This window comes from Medicago truncatula, chromosome 2, assembly GCF_003473485.1.
Source record: "Medicago truncatula cultivar Jemalong A17 chromosome 2, MtrunA17r5.0-ANR, whole genome shotgun sequence".
In the NCBI taxonomy this organism is placed as follows: Eukaryota; Viridiplantae; Streptophyta; class Magnoliopsida; order Fabales; family Fabaceae; genus Medicago; species Medicago truncatula.
The window spans coordinates 18,655,198-18,672,440 of record NC_053043.1 but is presented as its reverse complement, the minus strand read 5'-3'; the positions used below and the strand labels follow the sequence as shown (position 1 = coordinate 18,672,440).

Genomic DNA, 17,243 nt, shown 5'->3' with positions numbered 1-17,243 from the left:
TTCACCTGAACATCTTTGAATTGGAGCCAGCTCAATCTAAAAGTTAAAGAACACAAGTACTATTGAAGCAATATACAAAATATGTTCTTCAAGGTGGAACATTTATTTGTGTTAAGGCACCTTCTCAATCATGATCCAGTTACTAAGAAATTAAATACATATAGTACACCAATAGAAAAACTGAAATTAATATAAGCTTATGGAAGATTCTGATGCAACTATATTATTTTATAAGTAAATTGAATTTCAGATGAACATAGCAAACTATATATTTTCATTCAGGTATTGATTTTGTTGTGAGGTGAACATGTTACATGGTATTATCACCAGTAATCTAGACAAGAGCAACTCCCGTCTTTAAAATGATGAAACCGATTTCGATCTCTAACTATGATTTCTCTATGATATGCCACTGATATTAGCTTGGTGAACGCATGACAATCCCCACAAACTCTAAGGTTTTTAATAATTCTTATAGCTAAACTTGAAGGAGATGCTATAAGAGCAAATGCTATGGCTAATCTTTCACTATGGTAAGAGAGTACACCTTCCTTATCCTCTTCTTCTAGATCGAACAGAGCCTCTGATGTTCTTGCCTTGTGACCATATTCTTCAAGTCTACTATTAATCTCCGCGATCTTCAAATATATCTCCTTTGAAAATGGATGACTTCTGTCACCTGTAAGAAACTCATGCATTGCACCCTTTATTTCCACTAAGCTAAAACCCGGCAACTTGTTAACACCATGATGTTTCATTAGCTTCCTCACTCTCTTAACATCATTCACTCTACCAACACTAGCATACATATTCGACAAAAGCACGTAATTTCCACTAGTTTCTGGTTCCAACTCTATTAACTTTGTGAGAGCAACTTCTCCAACACCTAAATTACCATGAATTCTTGCTGCACCAAGTAAAGACCTCCACAATACCGCATTTGGTTTCATCGGCATATCTGCTAACCACTCCTCTGCCTCCTTTAATCGCCCGGCTCGACCCAGAAGATCAATCAAGCATCCATAATGCTCGAGTTTCGGTTCCACCCCATGAACCTCCTTCATGGATTTGAAAATCTCCAACCCTTCTTCCACTAATCCAACATGCGAACAAGCAAACATCGTAACCACAAAAGTTGCACTATCAGGAACTAAACCCTTAAACTTCATCTTTCTATAAAGTTCAAGTGCTTGATTCCCATAACCATGAACAGCAAAACCCCCAATCATTGCAGTATAACAAAACGAATCCCTATCATTTTCAGGCATTTTATCAAACACTTGACATGCAAGATTCAAACATCCACATTTCGAATACATATCAACGAATGCAGTTCCCACAAACCTATTCATCTTAATCTTATTCCTTAACACAAAACAATGAACCCAAAAACCTTGACTAACAGCACCTAAATTAGAACAAGCACTAATCAACGCAACAATCGTAACTTCATTAGGCCTTATTCCAATCACTTGCATGTCACGAAACAAATACAACGACTCTAACGAAAAATCAGCATCATCAAAACTATTCGAGTAACTATGATAACTCGAACTACGCGCATAAGCATTCAAAATAACATTCCACGTAGCCAAATCAGGTTCATTAATTCGATCAAAAATATATCTCGACACACACATTTTCCCATATTTAGCATAAAAATTAAGCAATGAAGCTTGAACAAAATTATCAAAAGGTGGTTGAAGAAATTTCAAAACATGGGTATGAAGTAATGGACCATAATGAAACCATGATTGGTTAGAACAACAAGCTTTGAAAAGTGAGGGAAAAGTGAAACTATTAGGTTGAAGATTTTTGTTTGTGAGAATTTTATTATAAAGTGAGAATGCTAAATGGATTTGATTTTGATTAGTTTGATTAATCAAAGATGAAATGAGTGTATTGTAGAGGAAAATTGTTGGGTTTGAGATATAATTAAAGATTTTGAAAGCATAGGGTAAGTTAAATTTAGAGGATATCTTAATTAAGTGACTAAGACAATATGTTTGAAATGATAGACCAGTTGTTATTATTTGGGTGTGTATTTGTTTAAGGGTATTGAAATTGTTGCATTTTTGTTGTAATGTTTGGAGTGTTGGGTGGTTAAATATGTGGTTTTTGGGTTTCATGAAATCAAGAAAATTTGAGTTTGATGAAGATTTGGTTATGTTTCTTTCAGAACAGAACCAAATGGTAACAACACTGTCAGTACCCTGTGATTGTATCTGGCGGTGAGAGGGATGGTGGTGGCTGCAGGACGGCTGTGCGCGGCGGTGCACGGCAGGTTTAAGGCGGCGGGTCAAGGAGTGGCGACCGGTGGTGAAAATGGTTGAGCCATGTCTCTCGATCCGAATGAGTTTTTTTTTTTTTACATAAAATAATTGGATGAAATGTGAGGCAAAATTACCTAACTCTCCCACCTTAAGGATCCGTTTGGGAGTATGGAGGGGAAGGGAGGGTTTTGGGGGTTGGAAATATATAGAAAAATGGATAAAATATTCACATTTTTTAAAACAACAGTTTTTTAGAGAATTTTTGAGTTCCATCAAATGAGGGAGATTTTTTATTATGAGTAAAAAATTAACCTTCAAAGTCATCTCCTCCCAATGTCTTCAATTTCTTCTACTTGCTTCTTCCTTTTTTTTCAAAACCCTCCCCTCCTCGTCGAGTTGGCGGCGCAGAAAGACTCGACATTCAGGCGAGCCGCCCGATGGTATGGTACGTAGTGGGTTTAGTACGCCCCGCCAAAACAAAACTCCCAAACAAAGTCTAAAGTTATGTAATTCTGGTTGATATTGATGTATTTATTGAAGAGTAAACACTCAAATTGGTCAAAGTTTTTATAAGTGAGTCATTTTTCAAATTGATCTCTAACTCTATTAATAGATTTTTTTTATTTTTTTTAAGAAACTCTATTAATAAAGTTGAAGACTAATTTGAGAATGACTTACAAAGACATGACTAATTTGGTGGTTTACTCATTTATTTAATTTATTAATCTCTAAAAAAAATTAATATTTTCTTTCATATAAAATCTTATTTTACCAATATTTTCATCCAAGACAATGAATTATCTAACACATTTTCATAAGCAAACAATAAAGTTTTTATTTATGAAGTTCGGATACGTGATACGGGTGCAAGTAAGATACAATAGGGTATACGGATACTCGGAATTTTTAAAATTTAAAATATAATACGGCTAGGATACGTTAACAAATTTTTTATATCAAAATTTATATGAATGTAAAATACTTGTAGAAAACCATAAAAAAAAAAAAAAAAAAAAATTGGTTACGAAGAAAACCATAATTGATTACTCTTCATTATTAAAATCACAATTTTTAAAAAAATAATACATATGATCAAAATAAAAAAAATGTAAAGTTTTTTTATAAAAATTGAATCATATACATTTCCACTGAATTTTCAAAACATTGTCTCACTTTTTTACTCTTCATGTTTTATAGGATACATATCTTTGAAGTATCCTTGTGTATATGTGGGCTATCGTATAAGAATCTAATATCCGCGATAATCCGTGGAGTATCGGTATCTGATACGTACTCAATATAGATACATCTCCATTTTGGAGTATCTGAACTTCATAGGTTTTTATGTTGGGTTTTGCGCGATCTCAGGCTTTATACTCTATTCTATGTGGGACTTGAATTTTTCTCAATACAAACTCACCTTCATGCCTAGTGTGGGTCTTGCGTTCAATTCACACATTGTAGTCTTTAATCCGACTTTGATACCAAGTTAAACGGGTTTGTATCTCATCACAAAGGCTAGCTTAAAGAGTGAGGATGCCCGAACACATTTATACATTAAACAATCTAGGAAACTAAGCAATGTTGAACTCCAAACAACTTTAACATGAACTATCACGACTAACGTCCGTTCCTGAAAAATTTCATTATAAAATATGAAAGTTAGAGATGAGTTGACTAAAAAGTATGGACTAATCTCATGGATGAAAAATTTCACTGGATCAAAAGTCTAAGGAATATTTTAAGGAGACTAAAATCAAATGTTGATATATTTAGGGACCATTTATTTATTTAACACTAATTTGTTTTAGTAGGATTGGTAAGTAATTTTGTTTGAAAATACAAAACTTTCTGCACTGAACTTTTCTAATGGTTCAGTTTGAGACAAACTATTAACATTTTGGTTCGGTTTAAACCGTACGGTAAAAAAAGTTTACTCCAGTTCGATTCAGTTTCTTTCATGAACCGAACCGCGAACAATCCTAATTTTGTTATATATGTGTGTATTAGATATTGAATCCCATGTTACTGAGATTGTTCCTACAATGGTGCAAGCTTTTGATACCAATCATATAGGTTCTGAGCAGAGTGGTAAAGATGTGCAATCTGATTCTCTCTCTTTGGCCAATTCTTTCAAAACTATAAAAAGCCATCAGAAGAACCAGCTCAGATTCACCAAACACAGGAGATAAATGCAAGATTGATTGAGATAATGGCTCAATTGGAGGAGAATGTGGAGAATAATATTAAAAATGCTGATGTGAACTTCTCTCATTCTACTAAAGATCAGATTGAGAATCAGTGTGTGACTTTACATAATTCTGTTTTGTAGTCTGTCCACACACCAGTGCATACTGCAACTGTTTGTTCTTCTGAAGTTCAGAGAAGTGTGAACATTTTACAAAAGTTTTGAGGGGATTATACTAATGAGGAGCACGAATCTAGCTTTGTCTGTCCAACAACAACTAAAAACAAAAAGAAAAAGAAGCAAACAAATAGACAAGTTTCACCAAAAAGTATAAGTAACGAGCAGATACAAACTCGTTCTAAAAAGGGCGTAATCAAAAGCAATCTCAAATCTGTGTCATTGTCGTGTAAATGGTTCTTACTATTGTAGATCTATCTTAATGAGATAGATTTGTTTCATTGATTGTATTGATATTTGATCTTTTACTTTTGTAATGCTAATAGCTAGATGGTTGATGTTTTGCTTCTTAGGGATAGTCTTGGATTGATTTCTCAGGTGTAATCTCTTACTGCATAGGATTGAGGCCTTCTCCTGCATTTTATTGTTTTATATGTCTATACTAATACATTACTTAGATTTTGTTATGTAACTACTACCGCAACCAAAAATATAAATTTAAAGCTCTTTTTTTTAATATATTAAATGAATGATTGTACTAAATTGACTTCAGATCTTTGCTTTAATTGATAAGGCACTAACTACCTAACAGTTGCAATAAACTTTTGATGTTATTCATTGTATATGGATATAATACATATTATATCTTCGTAAGTTTAACTCAGTTGATAGGGATATTGCATATTATATGTAATGGTGTTCGAACTCCAGACACCCTACTTATTCACATTTATGTATAATGTGTGAGCTTTAACCATTAGACTACTTAACCAAGTATGTATATGCGTATATATATATATATATATATGTATATAATTGGCAATTGCAAGAAGATTTTAGTATGAGAATAATGAAAACTTTTTAATCCATATGATAATGGCATTTTTTTACCAGCAATGATAATGGTTTTATCACTTTAACAATCCCTTTATTAACGTTTAGAACATGAATATATGCCACATGGTATGTTGAAAAGTTGAAACTTCCAAGTAGTATTCTGCCATCCAAAATGCAAGACCCCTGAATAGTTCAATCAAGGTTGCTTGATTTAACTTCTATTCCTTCAAAAGAAAGAAATTTCCCTCAATAAAACTCATTTGGACTTCGTCATCTTCGAGGCATAAATTAAACTCTCATGTCTCAATCTCCAACCACCCATCACGTCTCACACTAGGACTTGCAATCCTACTAAACAAACAAATGAAGTATAAGTGTTAGTATCAATGACTAACATTTACTAAGAAATAAAATCATTCAAGACCATAAAAACATTGAGTGTGAACCATTGATTCACGGATTTAATATTCATCATCAAGGTGATAAAAGAAAATAAAAAAAGTTAGACAAGTTAATACAGATTTGAGTGGTTATAGGTTATAAAATAAATAGAAGAGTTGAGAAAAAACCTGGAATCAGAGGCAATAGGTAGTGCAATAGCAAACATAAAACTCTTTTTTCCACTCTTTCTATGCAATTGAATCCTCTACATTTCAACATTCAAGACTTATTTATTAGTATTCACATTTCAAAATCCAACAATTAATTCAGAAATTGGAAATACAAAGAATAATACCGTATCAATATTGTCGATCATGATGGGGCGATCAGATAGGGCGAGATAGAGAGCCTTTTTGGTTGGAGCGTTGGCAATGGAAGGATGAGAGTGTGGGATGATGAAATCGATGAATTTGGGATCGAGAAAGTGATTCCAGACGGTGTCAGAATCGGCAACAGAACGGAAAGCTTTGGAAACGACGGAGAGCCTGCCAACGTCATCCGGAGTCATACGAGAGAGTATGGCGACGAAGCACTCTTCCGGCAACTCTTCAAATGCTCCCATTTTGAGGCGTGCCGAACACAAAATGAAAACCCTAATTTTTGAGGCTGATAAGAAAATAGAATAAGAGTTTATATTATAACTAGACTGTAACACGTGCGATGCACGAGTTTTATAGAATTTCTTATATAAGTAAAAAATTGGCTATATTTTTACTTGCAAGATATATTTAGTACTATGCTTTGACACAACTGTGAAAAATACGCCAATTTAAATTATTAACTTTATTTTATTACCAAATAAAATCATCAGGTTGTGTTCTCGAATTCCTTCTTAGCCTTCATATCTGATTACATTCATGTTAAAAGAAGAACTAAAATAAGCAAATTAAAAATAGTATTAAACAGGTTTCAAAAGTCAAAGTGAGAAAACATGCTATAATCTAGTGTATGTTATGAATATATCAAGTAGTGGATGTTCAACTTTTAACCTTCCACATACTTATAACTCCCACTAGTAAGTGGATTGTAAAATGCGTATTCATTCACCTATTTGTGTCCTATAAATATGACCTATAATGTAATGTAAAGATTCACTTGAGAAGTAATACATCATTCTCTTTGTTCTCTCTTTATCCTTTCTCTCTACTCTTCTACATTGTACAATATCTTACAATACTTTTGATTAATTTCATAACAGTGTAGTTATTTTTGCAAATAAAAAATCAGAATAAATAGCTTCAAGTAATATAATTAATATAGGAAAAACACTTATTCAAAAATATAATATAGGAGAAACAAAGAGGCTGAAAAAATTACACTAAAAAGGTAAAGTTTCTAGTAATAAAATCATCATATGAAATCGATCCTACTTAAATATCAACAATTTGAAATATCCAACTTTAATATCCTAACACTCTTTCTTTTTATATCCGTCCTTCCAACAAGGTCCGAAATCCCCCTTAAGATATTTTAAAACTGGTCACTTTTTCGAACCTCAGACCTTGCAGATATTATACACTGTTATTACCAACTGAGCTAAGTTCACAAGAACAACTGATCATTTTTCTACTACCAAAGCAAGGTATCATATAACTGCGTGTCCAACAATATTAAGGTACTCCTTCTTGGTCTTGAAATATTTTGAATATTGAAGAATCATTTTCTGAATATTGAAGAATCTTCGCCTTTGCCTTCCTTTTATACCTCCCAGGTCTTATTCGGTTTTCAGACATTTATCCTAACTGTCATATACAATCCTACTAAGCTGATAATTGGTATGTTGTTGAATTTGAAGGATAAATAGTTATTTATTCAGTTTATGATTTTATGAAAAGTAGTGTAACATTCCGTTTACGTTGAAAATACTCTGATTTATATGTGATTATATGTGAAATTTTTAAGTTGGGAAAACGGAGTGTTACAACTACAACGATGTCTGGCATAAACTTATTCCGGCTAAAGTTTCCATTTTTTGCATGGCGTCTTCTTCGAAATAGAATTCCGACAAGAGTTAATTTTGTGAGACAATTTGTTCTCCAACCACATAATAATTTGTGTGGTGGAGGGTGTGGTAGTATCGAGACGGCAAATCATCTATTTCTTGGATGCAATGTTTTTCGGCAGGTTTGGCTCCTAATATTTCATTGGCTTGGAATTTCATTTGTTTGTCTAGGGCATATCAAAGATCATTATACGTAATTTACTCATTTGGCGAGCTTGCTGCGAGCATTATACTCTTACTTAAAGGTTATCTGGCTTGCTTCTATTTGGGTAATATGGAAGGATAGAAACAATTGTATCTTCAAAAATATGGTAATCGATCCTCATAGTATTTTCGACAAGGTGAAACGGACTTCTTTTTTATGGCTATCGTCGAACTTTGTTCCTTTAACTTTTAGTTTTCATGACTGGTGGAGACTCCCACTACTTTGTATTGGTGTCATGTAATTGTGTATGTTTTGTTTGGTGGTGGCACTTTTCTTTTGTGCTTGATCTATGTAACAGATTTTGGATGCTTCACCACTTTAGCACATCTTGTGCGGGGTGAAATTCTTCTCTTTTGAGCAATATATTCCATTCTAATTTGTTTAAAAAAATATAAAAAAAAATTAAAAGTGAGTTGAGAAAAATAATATAACATGAAATCGTGATACTTTTTATCCATTTAGCTTTGATAATATAAGTGGTACAATCCAAGGACAATGGTGAAAGAAACTAATTTAGATAAAGATGTTCATCATATTATAGACTAGACAAGGAATAAAAAAGAGTTTATGGTTTTATTTTAGGGTTAATAGGTCTTTATCCCCTGTAATATATGTTATTTCCGGGTTTTCCCCAGTAAAATTATTTTTTTGATTTACCCCCTTGTAATTTTTTTTGTTTTGATTTACCCCCTAATAGGCCAAACAAAAACGAAATTATTTCTTGAAAAAAAAAATTGGTTTTTGTTTGGCCTATTAGGGGGGTAAATCAAAACAAAAAAAAAATTACAGGGGGTAAATAAAAAAAATAATTTTACAAGGTAAAAAACCGGAAATGACTTATATTACAGGGGGGTAAAGACCTATTAACCCTTTATTTTACATACTTAATGGAAAGGAATAGACACGTTCATTCATCTGGATTTCATGAAGGCCCTTGATTCCCTTCACTTTTGCTACTTATGTCACCACTGTAACCTTCCCAATTTTTCAAATATCCCCAACCTATTTTATTATTTTCTCCTCCTCCTCCTCCTCTTGCATCAAGTCCACTTTCTTTGTCACTTCCACCTCTGATTTTTCTACCTCCACCTTGTGCACCTCCTTCACCGCCATTTCCTCCTGTGCCTGATCCACCTTTTGATCCTCCTTTACCACCCTTTCCTTTTACTACATATTTTGGCCAGGTCCAGGCTCCAAGTTTCCATGAAACTTTTGATTTGAATTCTTCTATTTCACCAACTGCAAATTAACAAATACTTTGTATTAAATTTTTTTAAAAAATAAACTTTGTAATAAATATAATAAAAGAAGGAAAAAAAAAAATGTGTCTATTTATGTTTATATACATTGTTTCTCATCTTTGGATGACTCAGTTGCCACACCAGAGATAAAAACTAGTGCACAAATAAAGGAGAATGAGATAATAGACTTTATTTTCATCCTTGAGAAACTAAGATTATATTGTAGTTAAATATGAATACAACCATCAACTATTTATAGTGATTATCAGACATGATACATAAAACATGAATTAAAAGATATTGATTAAATTATATATATTCAATGAAAAAGATAATATAATATAATTTGTCTTATTATGAGGATATGAAGTCATCAACACAACACCTATTGATCCATGTAAGGGTTAAATTGGAACATGTAACTCTTGATTATATTAAGGAGATTACGACTTATAGTTCTATATTAGTTTGTGTTGGTGTAAGAGGCTAATGTTTTTAGGTTTAAGATTAGAAATGTATCATGACTATTTATTAATAATATAAATAATTTCTTTATTATGTTTATGTCAAAGTTATAAAGCCCCAATAATAGTTAATCTTTTTAATGGAGCGTTAAGTATGACTTAATCACGAGACATAAGAGCATTATTCTTAAAGTACGTAGTCAAGCTTTAGTGTGACGTGGAATAACAATAGTACATAAACACTATTACGGATGTGAGATATCAAGTCATGCAAGATGGCAGATCCAAGACCTTAAGTTAGGGGATGCAGAAAGTTGAACTTTATTAATAATTTATTTTTAACTGAAACTTTGTAACACCTCGATTTTTAACTGTGCGAGTGTATTTTTTACTACGAGCGGAATATATCAATATCACCATATCCTTCAAATAAAATCAGTGTAAGTATTTTCCAAAATAAAAATATTTCTAACGAATTGATACATGTGGATGAAATAGTTACAACCCAACATGTGGGTAAAAGGTCTTGTCCAATATACAACTCCATCAAATATAATGTAATATCAAAATAAGGTTAAGCAAGATCAGTCCAACATGCCGTCATGTACTAACTCAAAGACATGATCCATTGCAGTATAGAAAAGGAAAGACTATGGACCTAGTCAACAAATCAAGTAGCTACTACCTGCGAGTAAGAAAAACATATCCATAAGGATGACTGATGGTCGGATTTAGGCAAGTGTACAAAATTGGTTATCAAGTAGTAAAGTATAATTAGAGTATCATATCTACAGGGATTGTCATTCCAACTAGACAATTCACGTTACTTATTCAGGAACAAAAAACAGTAAATTAAAACAATAAAATAAAAGATAAAAGGGGTTTTTCAATTTAGTCTGTTTGCACAAAGCAATAGTTTAGGAGTAACCTATTTTGATTGAAGAATATTAGAGGCGGTCAAATCCCGTCTATTCATTTGTTTGAATAAATTAATGGTCAAGCATTATTCAAATATTGAATTTACATCTTTTATTTTAGTGATTAGTTCGTTGGGTTTAATTTCATAACATATGATGAGTTTCAGATAATGATCAAATGGGTTTGTACATATGGGGCCTTACTCTCAGAAGTCTGGGTTTATTCCCCTCATTCTGTCAAGTTGTAATCTTACAAAGGAGTGTCTACGCATGTTAAAACTTAGGGTCGACAATACTGTATGGAGATGCACCTTCACGTGTAGAGGTATGTGGGGTTCTTACTCTCATGGAGGTAATTAAAAAATTACTTAAATTTGGGTTTCCTAAATTCTCAATGGTCCTAAAGGTTCCCTCATCTATGAATCTTAGAAGTTCATTGATTACAGGTCATCTTACATTATTCCTAGCATGTTTTTCAACCTATTTTAATAGGTTTTACCAGTAAAACAGAGGAGTATTAGATCAATTGCCTATCATTTCGGAACATTTGAATTGTTTTCTATATTTGAGTCTGTAATTCTATTCTTCCTAAAACATAGCAATTTTATGGTGTTCTTAATGTAATTCATGAAGAAATCATGCAAAGCAAGACATCCGAAGATTTATGTGGTCCTTGGGATGATGAAGAATGAAGATTCAAGAAGCTTCAGAAGACTTTACAGAGGGATGACTTCTATTCCCAAGTTCCAAGACATCTAATATTGAAGAAAACACCTCAAAAGGCAAAGAAAACAAGCATTTTAGCATAGAAAACGCACCGAAGCGCCCAAACGCACCATAAGGGGCGCTAGGCGCCCCAGAGCTAATACACAGAAGCTCTTGGCGCATGCCAGACGACGCTAGGCACCTCAGCTTAACAGGCACATGCCCTAGGTGCATGGCCTTAGGTGATAGGCGGCCCGTCACTTGCGAAAAAAGTCATATTTTGTGACTTTTTCACCCCTAGAAGCCAATGTTTTTAGCCCAAGTTAGGTGGAAACTTTCCCTATAAATACCACCTTCCTCATTCAAAATTTCTCGTTCAAAACTAGAGCAGATCAAGAGGAAGGCGATTCTAGAAGCCAATGAGGTGTTCTATCTTCTCCTATCTTTTCTAGGGTATGTTTTTTTTTTCTTTTTGTATATTTTGTCATAGTTCTCATATGTAGCTAGATATTTAAAGGCTAGGGTTCTAAGATGAACCTCTATTTGTTTTGTTGGATAATTATTTAATTTAATGTCATTTATTTTAGTGTATTTTATGTTCGCTATTATGTTTTGTTAGGATTAGTATTTCGGCGAAGTGAAACCCTAGACTAGGTACTTAGGTTGTGACAGGGCCTAATATTGATATTACTATCTTGATGCTTATATCTTGATATTTATATCTCGTATATTAATATCTACCTATTTAGGAAGTAAGTGATTAGTAACTAAACGAAATATACGTAGAGCGAATTGACTCTAGTAGTAATTACTAATATTGAGTAAAATCTGCTGAACCTAGAATGTAAATAGTTATTAATTAGAGAAACAAACACCAAGGGGAGTGAACCGATCCTAGTGTGATCCTAATGCGACCCTATAGTTTAACATCCTAGTTACAACTGACATTGTTGAGTAGAAGTTTCACAATTCCCATATATGTACAAAATTTATGAATATTATTACTTGACTGGAGTTTAATACACTTTATAAATTATCCATCAATATCCTTTAGTAACAATTTTATTTTGTAGTTGCATCAAAACAAAATATATTTGCTGCAATAAATGAATGATACCTCAAGAATAATATCAAAATATGTAAATTCTCGGAAGAAAAAAAAAAAATAAGTATCTCAAAATGATATTCAAGATTAAATTAAAATAATGTGTAATTTGTTTTTTTTTTTATTAAACACATATCATGTTTTTAGGGAAACAATCATATATCAGTATTGGTTAATAAAATGTCATTGATAAATGATATCATGAAAAACAGATATAACTGCTAGATAAAATGTATAATATCATTGACCATAAGTTAGTTTGAGGACATATTTGATTTTTTTAAATATGAATATGGACTTTGAATCACTTGAAACAAAGTTTCTTGATTTCATCCTACAAACAATATTCATATTGATTTTTTTAATATAAACCCTTTCAACCCCTTTATTTATTGTAAGCCATAAACTTATTCACGCAGTCAAATTAATTCTGGTTGCAAGTTCCTAAATATATACAAGGTATAATACCCATCAAACATTGCATGTCACATCTCTCTTTCTTTAGAGCTCTTGATGTTTGTTTAGTTGTTTGAATTATAGTGTGCTTTTGAGGAGGAATATTTCATTGTCTCAAATCGTTGGTGTGTGTTCGTTTCTATAGTCACTACTAAAAAACAAAAATTAGTGAGGGATATTTAGTGAGGGAAAACATAAAATCCCTCTCTAATTCCGTCACTAAATTTTGCGATTAAGGAATTTGTGAGGAATTTCATTTTTTCCGTCACTAATTTTCCTCGCTAATTTTGCTTTTTTTAGTAGTGAGTGTTAATGTTACTTTAAACTAAAATTGATTATGTTTGAATGCGTTTATGTAAAAGTGATTTGTCAAAATAAACTTGAGCGTAAAAATTATGCTTGGGTCTTGAAAGTCTCTTTTAGCTTTGCAAAAATTGAATTCAAACATACACTGATACACTTAGTGTGGTGCTTAGGCAGGAATCAAGTATTCGACAAATTAAATTCTCTTTTTCGAATAGTATGAGTGGGTTGTTAAACATTTATTTTGTTACTTTAGATATACAAAGTTTTGGAGCGCTCTTACATTATTTTATTTTTATACATTGCCATGGTTCTGGATATATTAGCTCCAAAAATATTCTTTTGGTTATTGTTGTCCCTTGATATCTTTTTGTTTATGTGTATTTATTTTAACAATTGATCATGTTGAATTTTCTTGTAGTTCTTGACTTTTCTGTAATGAGTTATAGAGACCCTAGTAATTTATTCACAATTGAGTTACATAAAATGACATATTTAATATAAGAAATTAAAGAAGTGAGTTGAGAAAAATAATATAACATAAAATCGTGGTACTTCTTCATGGGAATAGAGTTTATGGAAACATAAGTGGTACAATCCAAGACAATGGTGAAAGAAGTTAATAGACTAGACATAGAGTGAAATAGAGTTTATGGTTTTATTTTACATGCTTTATGGGAATGAATAGACACATTCATTCATCTGGATTTCATGGAGGCTCTTGATTCCCTTCACTTTTGCTACTTATGTCACAATTGTAACCTCCCTAATTTTTCAAATATCCCCAACCAATATTATTATTTTCTCCTCTTCCTCCTCCTCTTGCATCAAGTCCACTTCCTTTGTCTTTTCCACCTTCGATTTGTCCACCTCCACCTTGCGCACCTCCTTCACCACCATTTTCGCCTGAGCCTGATCCACCCTTTGATCCTCCTTTACCACCATTTCCTTTTACTCCATATTTTGGCCAGGTCCAGGCTCCACGATTCCATGAAACTTTTGATTTGAATTCTTCTATTTCACCAACTGCAAATTAACAAACACTTTGTATTAAATTTCTTCAAAAAAAAAAAAACTTTGTATTAAATATAAGGGTTAATTAAGTTTTTGGTCCCTATAAATATCTGCAGTTTTGGTTTTAATCCCTATAAAAATAAATCACACTTTTTAGTCCCTACAAAATTTTCTGTCAGTTTTTTAGTCCCTATTAAATTAAAATTTGTTTAATTATGCTTAAACTTCTAAATTTTTGAAAGATTTTTTACATACATGTTCATAACATCGTAATACACTCTTTTTGTAAATTTTTTTAGTTTTTTAACATGTAATGAATTAAATATGAATTTTTCTAAAAGCCAAATTTTCAAGATTATATTAATGAAAATTTGGACCAAATAATAAAATTTTAAGTTACTTTTTTGTGGAGGAACTTTGTATAATATTCTAATTAAGTATGTGAAAAATATGTTACAAATTTAAAAGTTTAAGCACAATTAAGCAAATTTTAATTTTACAAGGACTAAAAGTATGTGTTGGTCCCTGTTAAATTGAAATTTGTTTAATTATACTTAAAATTTTATATTTTTAAATGATTTTTAACAGACATGTTAAGAACATTATAGTAATCTCTTTTATAAAAAATTAGAATTTTTTAACATGTAATGAATTAAATATAATTTTTTAAAAACGCCAAAAATTCAAGATAAAACTAACGAAAATTTTGACCTAAAAATAAAATTTTGAGCTAATTTATTGTGGTGGAACCTTTTATAATGTTTTAAACAAGTATGTAAAAAATCATTAAAAAATTTAAAATTTTAAGCATAATTAAACAAATTTTAATTTAACAGGGACTAAAAATACTAACGGAAAATTTTGTAGGGACTAAAAACTGTGATTTATTTTTATAGGGACTTAAAAACAAAACTGCAGATATTTATAGGAACTAAAAACTTAATTAACCCTAAATATAATAAAAGAAGGAAAAAAAAATATGTGTGTTTATTTATGTTTATATACATTGTTTCTCATCTTTGGATGGCTCAGTTGCCATAACAGAGATAAAATATAGTGCACAAACAAAGAAGAATGAGATAATAGACTTTGTTTTCATCCTTGATGAACTAAGATTATATTGTAGTTAAATATGAATACAACCATCAACTATTTATAGTGATTATCAGACATGATACATAAAACATGAATTAAAAGATATTGATTAAATTATATATATTCAATGAAAAAGATAATATAATATAATTTGTCTTATTATGAGGATATTAAGTCATCAACACAACACCTATTGATCCATGTAAGGGTTAAATTGGAACATGTAACTCTTGATTATATTAGGAAGATTACGACTTATAGTTATATATTCGTTTGTGTTGGTGTAAGAGGCTAATGTTTTTATGTTTAAGATTAGAAATGTATCATGACTATTTATTAATAATATAAATATTTCTTTATTATGTTTTTCTTTTTTGTAGTGAAATTTCTTTATTATGTTTCTGTCAAAATTATAAAGCCCCTAGAATAATTAGTTTTTTTAATGGAGCGTTAAGTATGACTTAATCATGAGACACAAGAGCATTATTCTTAAAGTATTCGTAGTCAAGCTTTAATGTGATATGGAATAACAATAGTACATAAACACTATTATGGATGTGAGATATCAAGTCATGGTCAATGGCGGATCCAAAACCTTAAGTTAGGGGATGCAAAAAGTTTAACTTTATTAAAAATTTATTTTTGACTGAAACTTTGTAACACCTCGATTTTTAATAGTGCGAGTCTATTTTTGACTATGAGCGGAATATATCAATATCGCCATATCCTTCAAATAAAATCTGCGTAAGTATTTTCCAAAATAAAAATATTTCTACAAGGTCCTGTCCAATATACAACAACATCAAAGATAATGTAATCTCAAAATAAGGTTAAGCAAGATCAGTCCAACATGACGTCATGTACTAACTCAAAGACATGATCCATTGCAATATACAAACGGAAAGTTTATGGACCTAGTCAACATATCAAGTAGCTACTACCTAGGAGTATAAAAAACATATCCATAAGGATGACTGATGGTCGGATTTAGGCAAGTGCGCAAAATTGTTTATCGAATAGTAAATTGTAAGTAGAGTATCATATCTACATGGATTGTTATTCCAACTAGACAATTATGTTACTTATTCTGAAACAAAAACAGTAAATTAAAAGAATAAAATAAAAGATAAAATGGGGTTTTTCAATTTAGTCAGTTTGCACAAAGCAATAGTTTAGGAGTAATCTCTTTTGATTGTAGAATGTTAGTGGTGGTTGGTATAACACCCCGTTGTCCCAACATAAAAATTTCATATAAATAATCAGAGTAATTCACATAAATAGAATGTCACACTTCGTTTCTTAAAAATCATAAAGGGAATAATTAACTAATTATCCTTCGAAATTCAATAACATAATATTCAATATTTCGCAGCGGAATTTATTCAACATATAGAAATAGTCTTTGGCACGAAGGCCTCATCATAAACATCTCATAAAAGTCAAATCAACAACTTATTCATGAAAATTCATAAGTAAACGTAAGGAATAGAAAATAGCAACAAAATTTCATCCCGTTACGTATCAGAGCACCTAAAGACACACTTGAGAGATAGTCCACTCACGACAGCAATCTAACAGCAACCTATTCTCGATCACCTGCAAGTTACCCATACGAAGGGCAACATTTCCAAGTAGAAGGGGTGAGATTTCTCAAACAATAATATTAAGCATATAATTCATCAATTATATTTAACAACATAAATAACATCAACATATCATAATTAATAATTCTTCATTAAACACTTCATTAAATTATAGCAACTTAACAACTCACGGACACAACTCTTCAACTTGACAACTTGACTCAACAATGCGACTTC

The 17,243-nt window shown here is 31.5% G+C and overlaps 4 protein-coding genes across 4 annotated transcripts; all 4 read right to left on the bottom strand.

The window, feature by feature from the left end:
• Positions 1–257: 257 nt before the first annotated feature.
• LOC11440274 (pentatricopeptide repeat-containing protein At5g43790) lies at positions 258–2,397 on the bottom strand. Its single transcript, XM_003595278.4, has one exon. It carries the CDS (start codon positions 2,127–2,129, stop codon positions 324–326), a length of 1,806 nt encoding a protein of 601 aa, XP_003595326.2. The 5' UTR covers positions 2,130–2,397; the 3' UTR covers positions 258–323.
• Positions 2,398–5,485: 3,088 nt separating this feature from the next.
• On the bottom strand, positions 5,486–6,509 carry LOC11439240 (F-box protein PP2-B11). Its single transcript, XM_039830116.1, has 3 exons — positions 6,212–6,509; positions 6,045–6,121; positions 5,486–5,826 (listed from the first exon to the last, which is right to left on the bottom strand). The coding sequence occupies exons 1-3, from the start codon at positions 6,476–6,478 to the stop codon at positions 5,772–5,774; spliced, it is 399 nt and encodes a 132-aa protein (XP_039686050.1). The 5' UTR covers positions 6,479–6,509; the 3' UTR covers positions 5,486–5,771.
• Positions 6,510–8,916: 2,407 nt separating this feature from the next.
• LOC11437742 (glycine-rich protein DOT1) lies at positions 8,917–9,628 on the bottom strand. The gene is made up of 2 exons (XM_003595276.2): positions 9,470–9,628; positions 8,917–9,362 (listed from the first exon to the last, which is right to left on the bottom strand). The coding sequence occupies exons 1-2, from the start codon at positions 9,561–9,563 to the stop codon at positions 9,046–9,048; spliced, it is 411 nt and encodes a 136-aa protein (XP_003595324.1). The 5' UTR covers positions 9,564–9,628; the 3' UTR covers positions 8,917–9,045.
• Positions 9,629–13,850: 4,222 nt separating this feature from the next.
• On the bottom strand, positions 13,851–15,490 carry LOC11440669 (ctenidin-3). The gene is made up of 2 exons (XM_003595275.3): positions 15,334–15,490; positions 13,851–14,340 (listed from the first exon to the last, which is right to left on the bottom strand). Exons 1-2 carry the CDS (start codon positions 15,425–15,427, stop codon positions 14,081–14,083), a joined length of 354 nt encoding a protein of 117 aa, XP_003595323.1. The 5' UTR covers positions 15,428–15,490; the 3' UTR covers positions 13,851–14,080.
• Between the last annotated feature and the right edge of the window lie 1,753 nt (positions 15,491–17,243).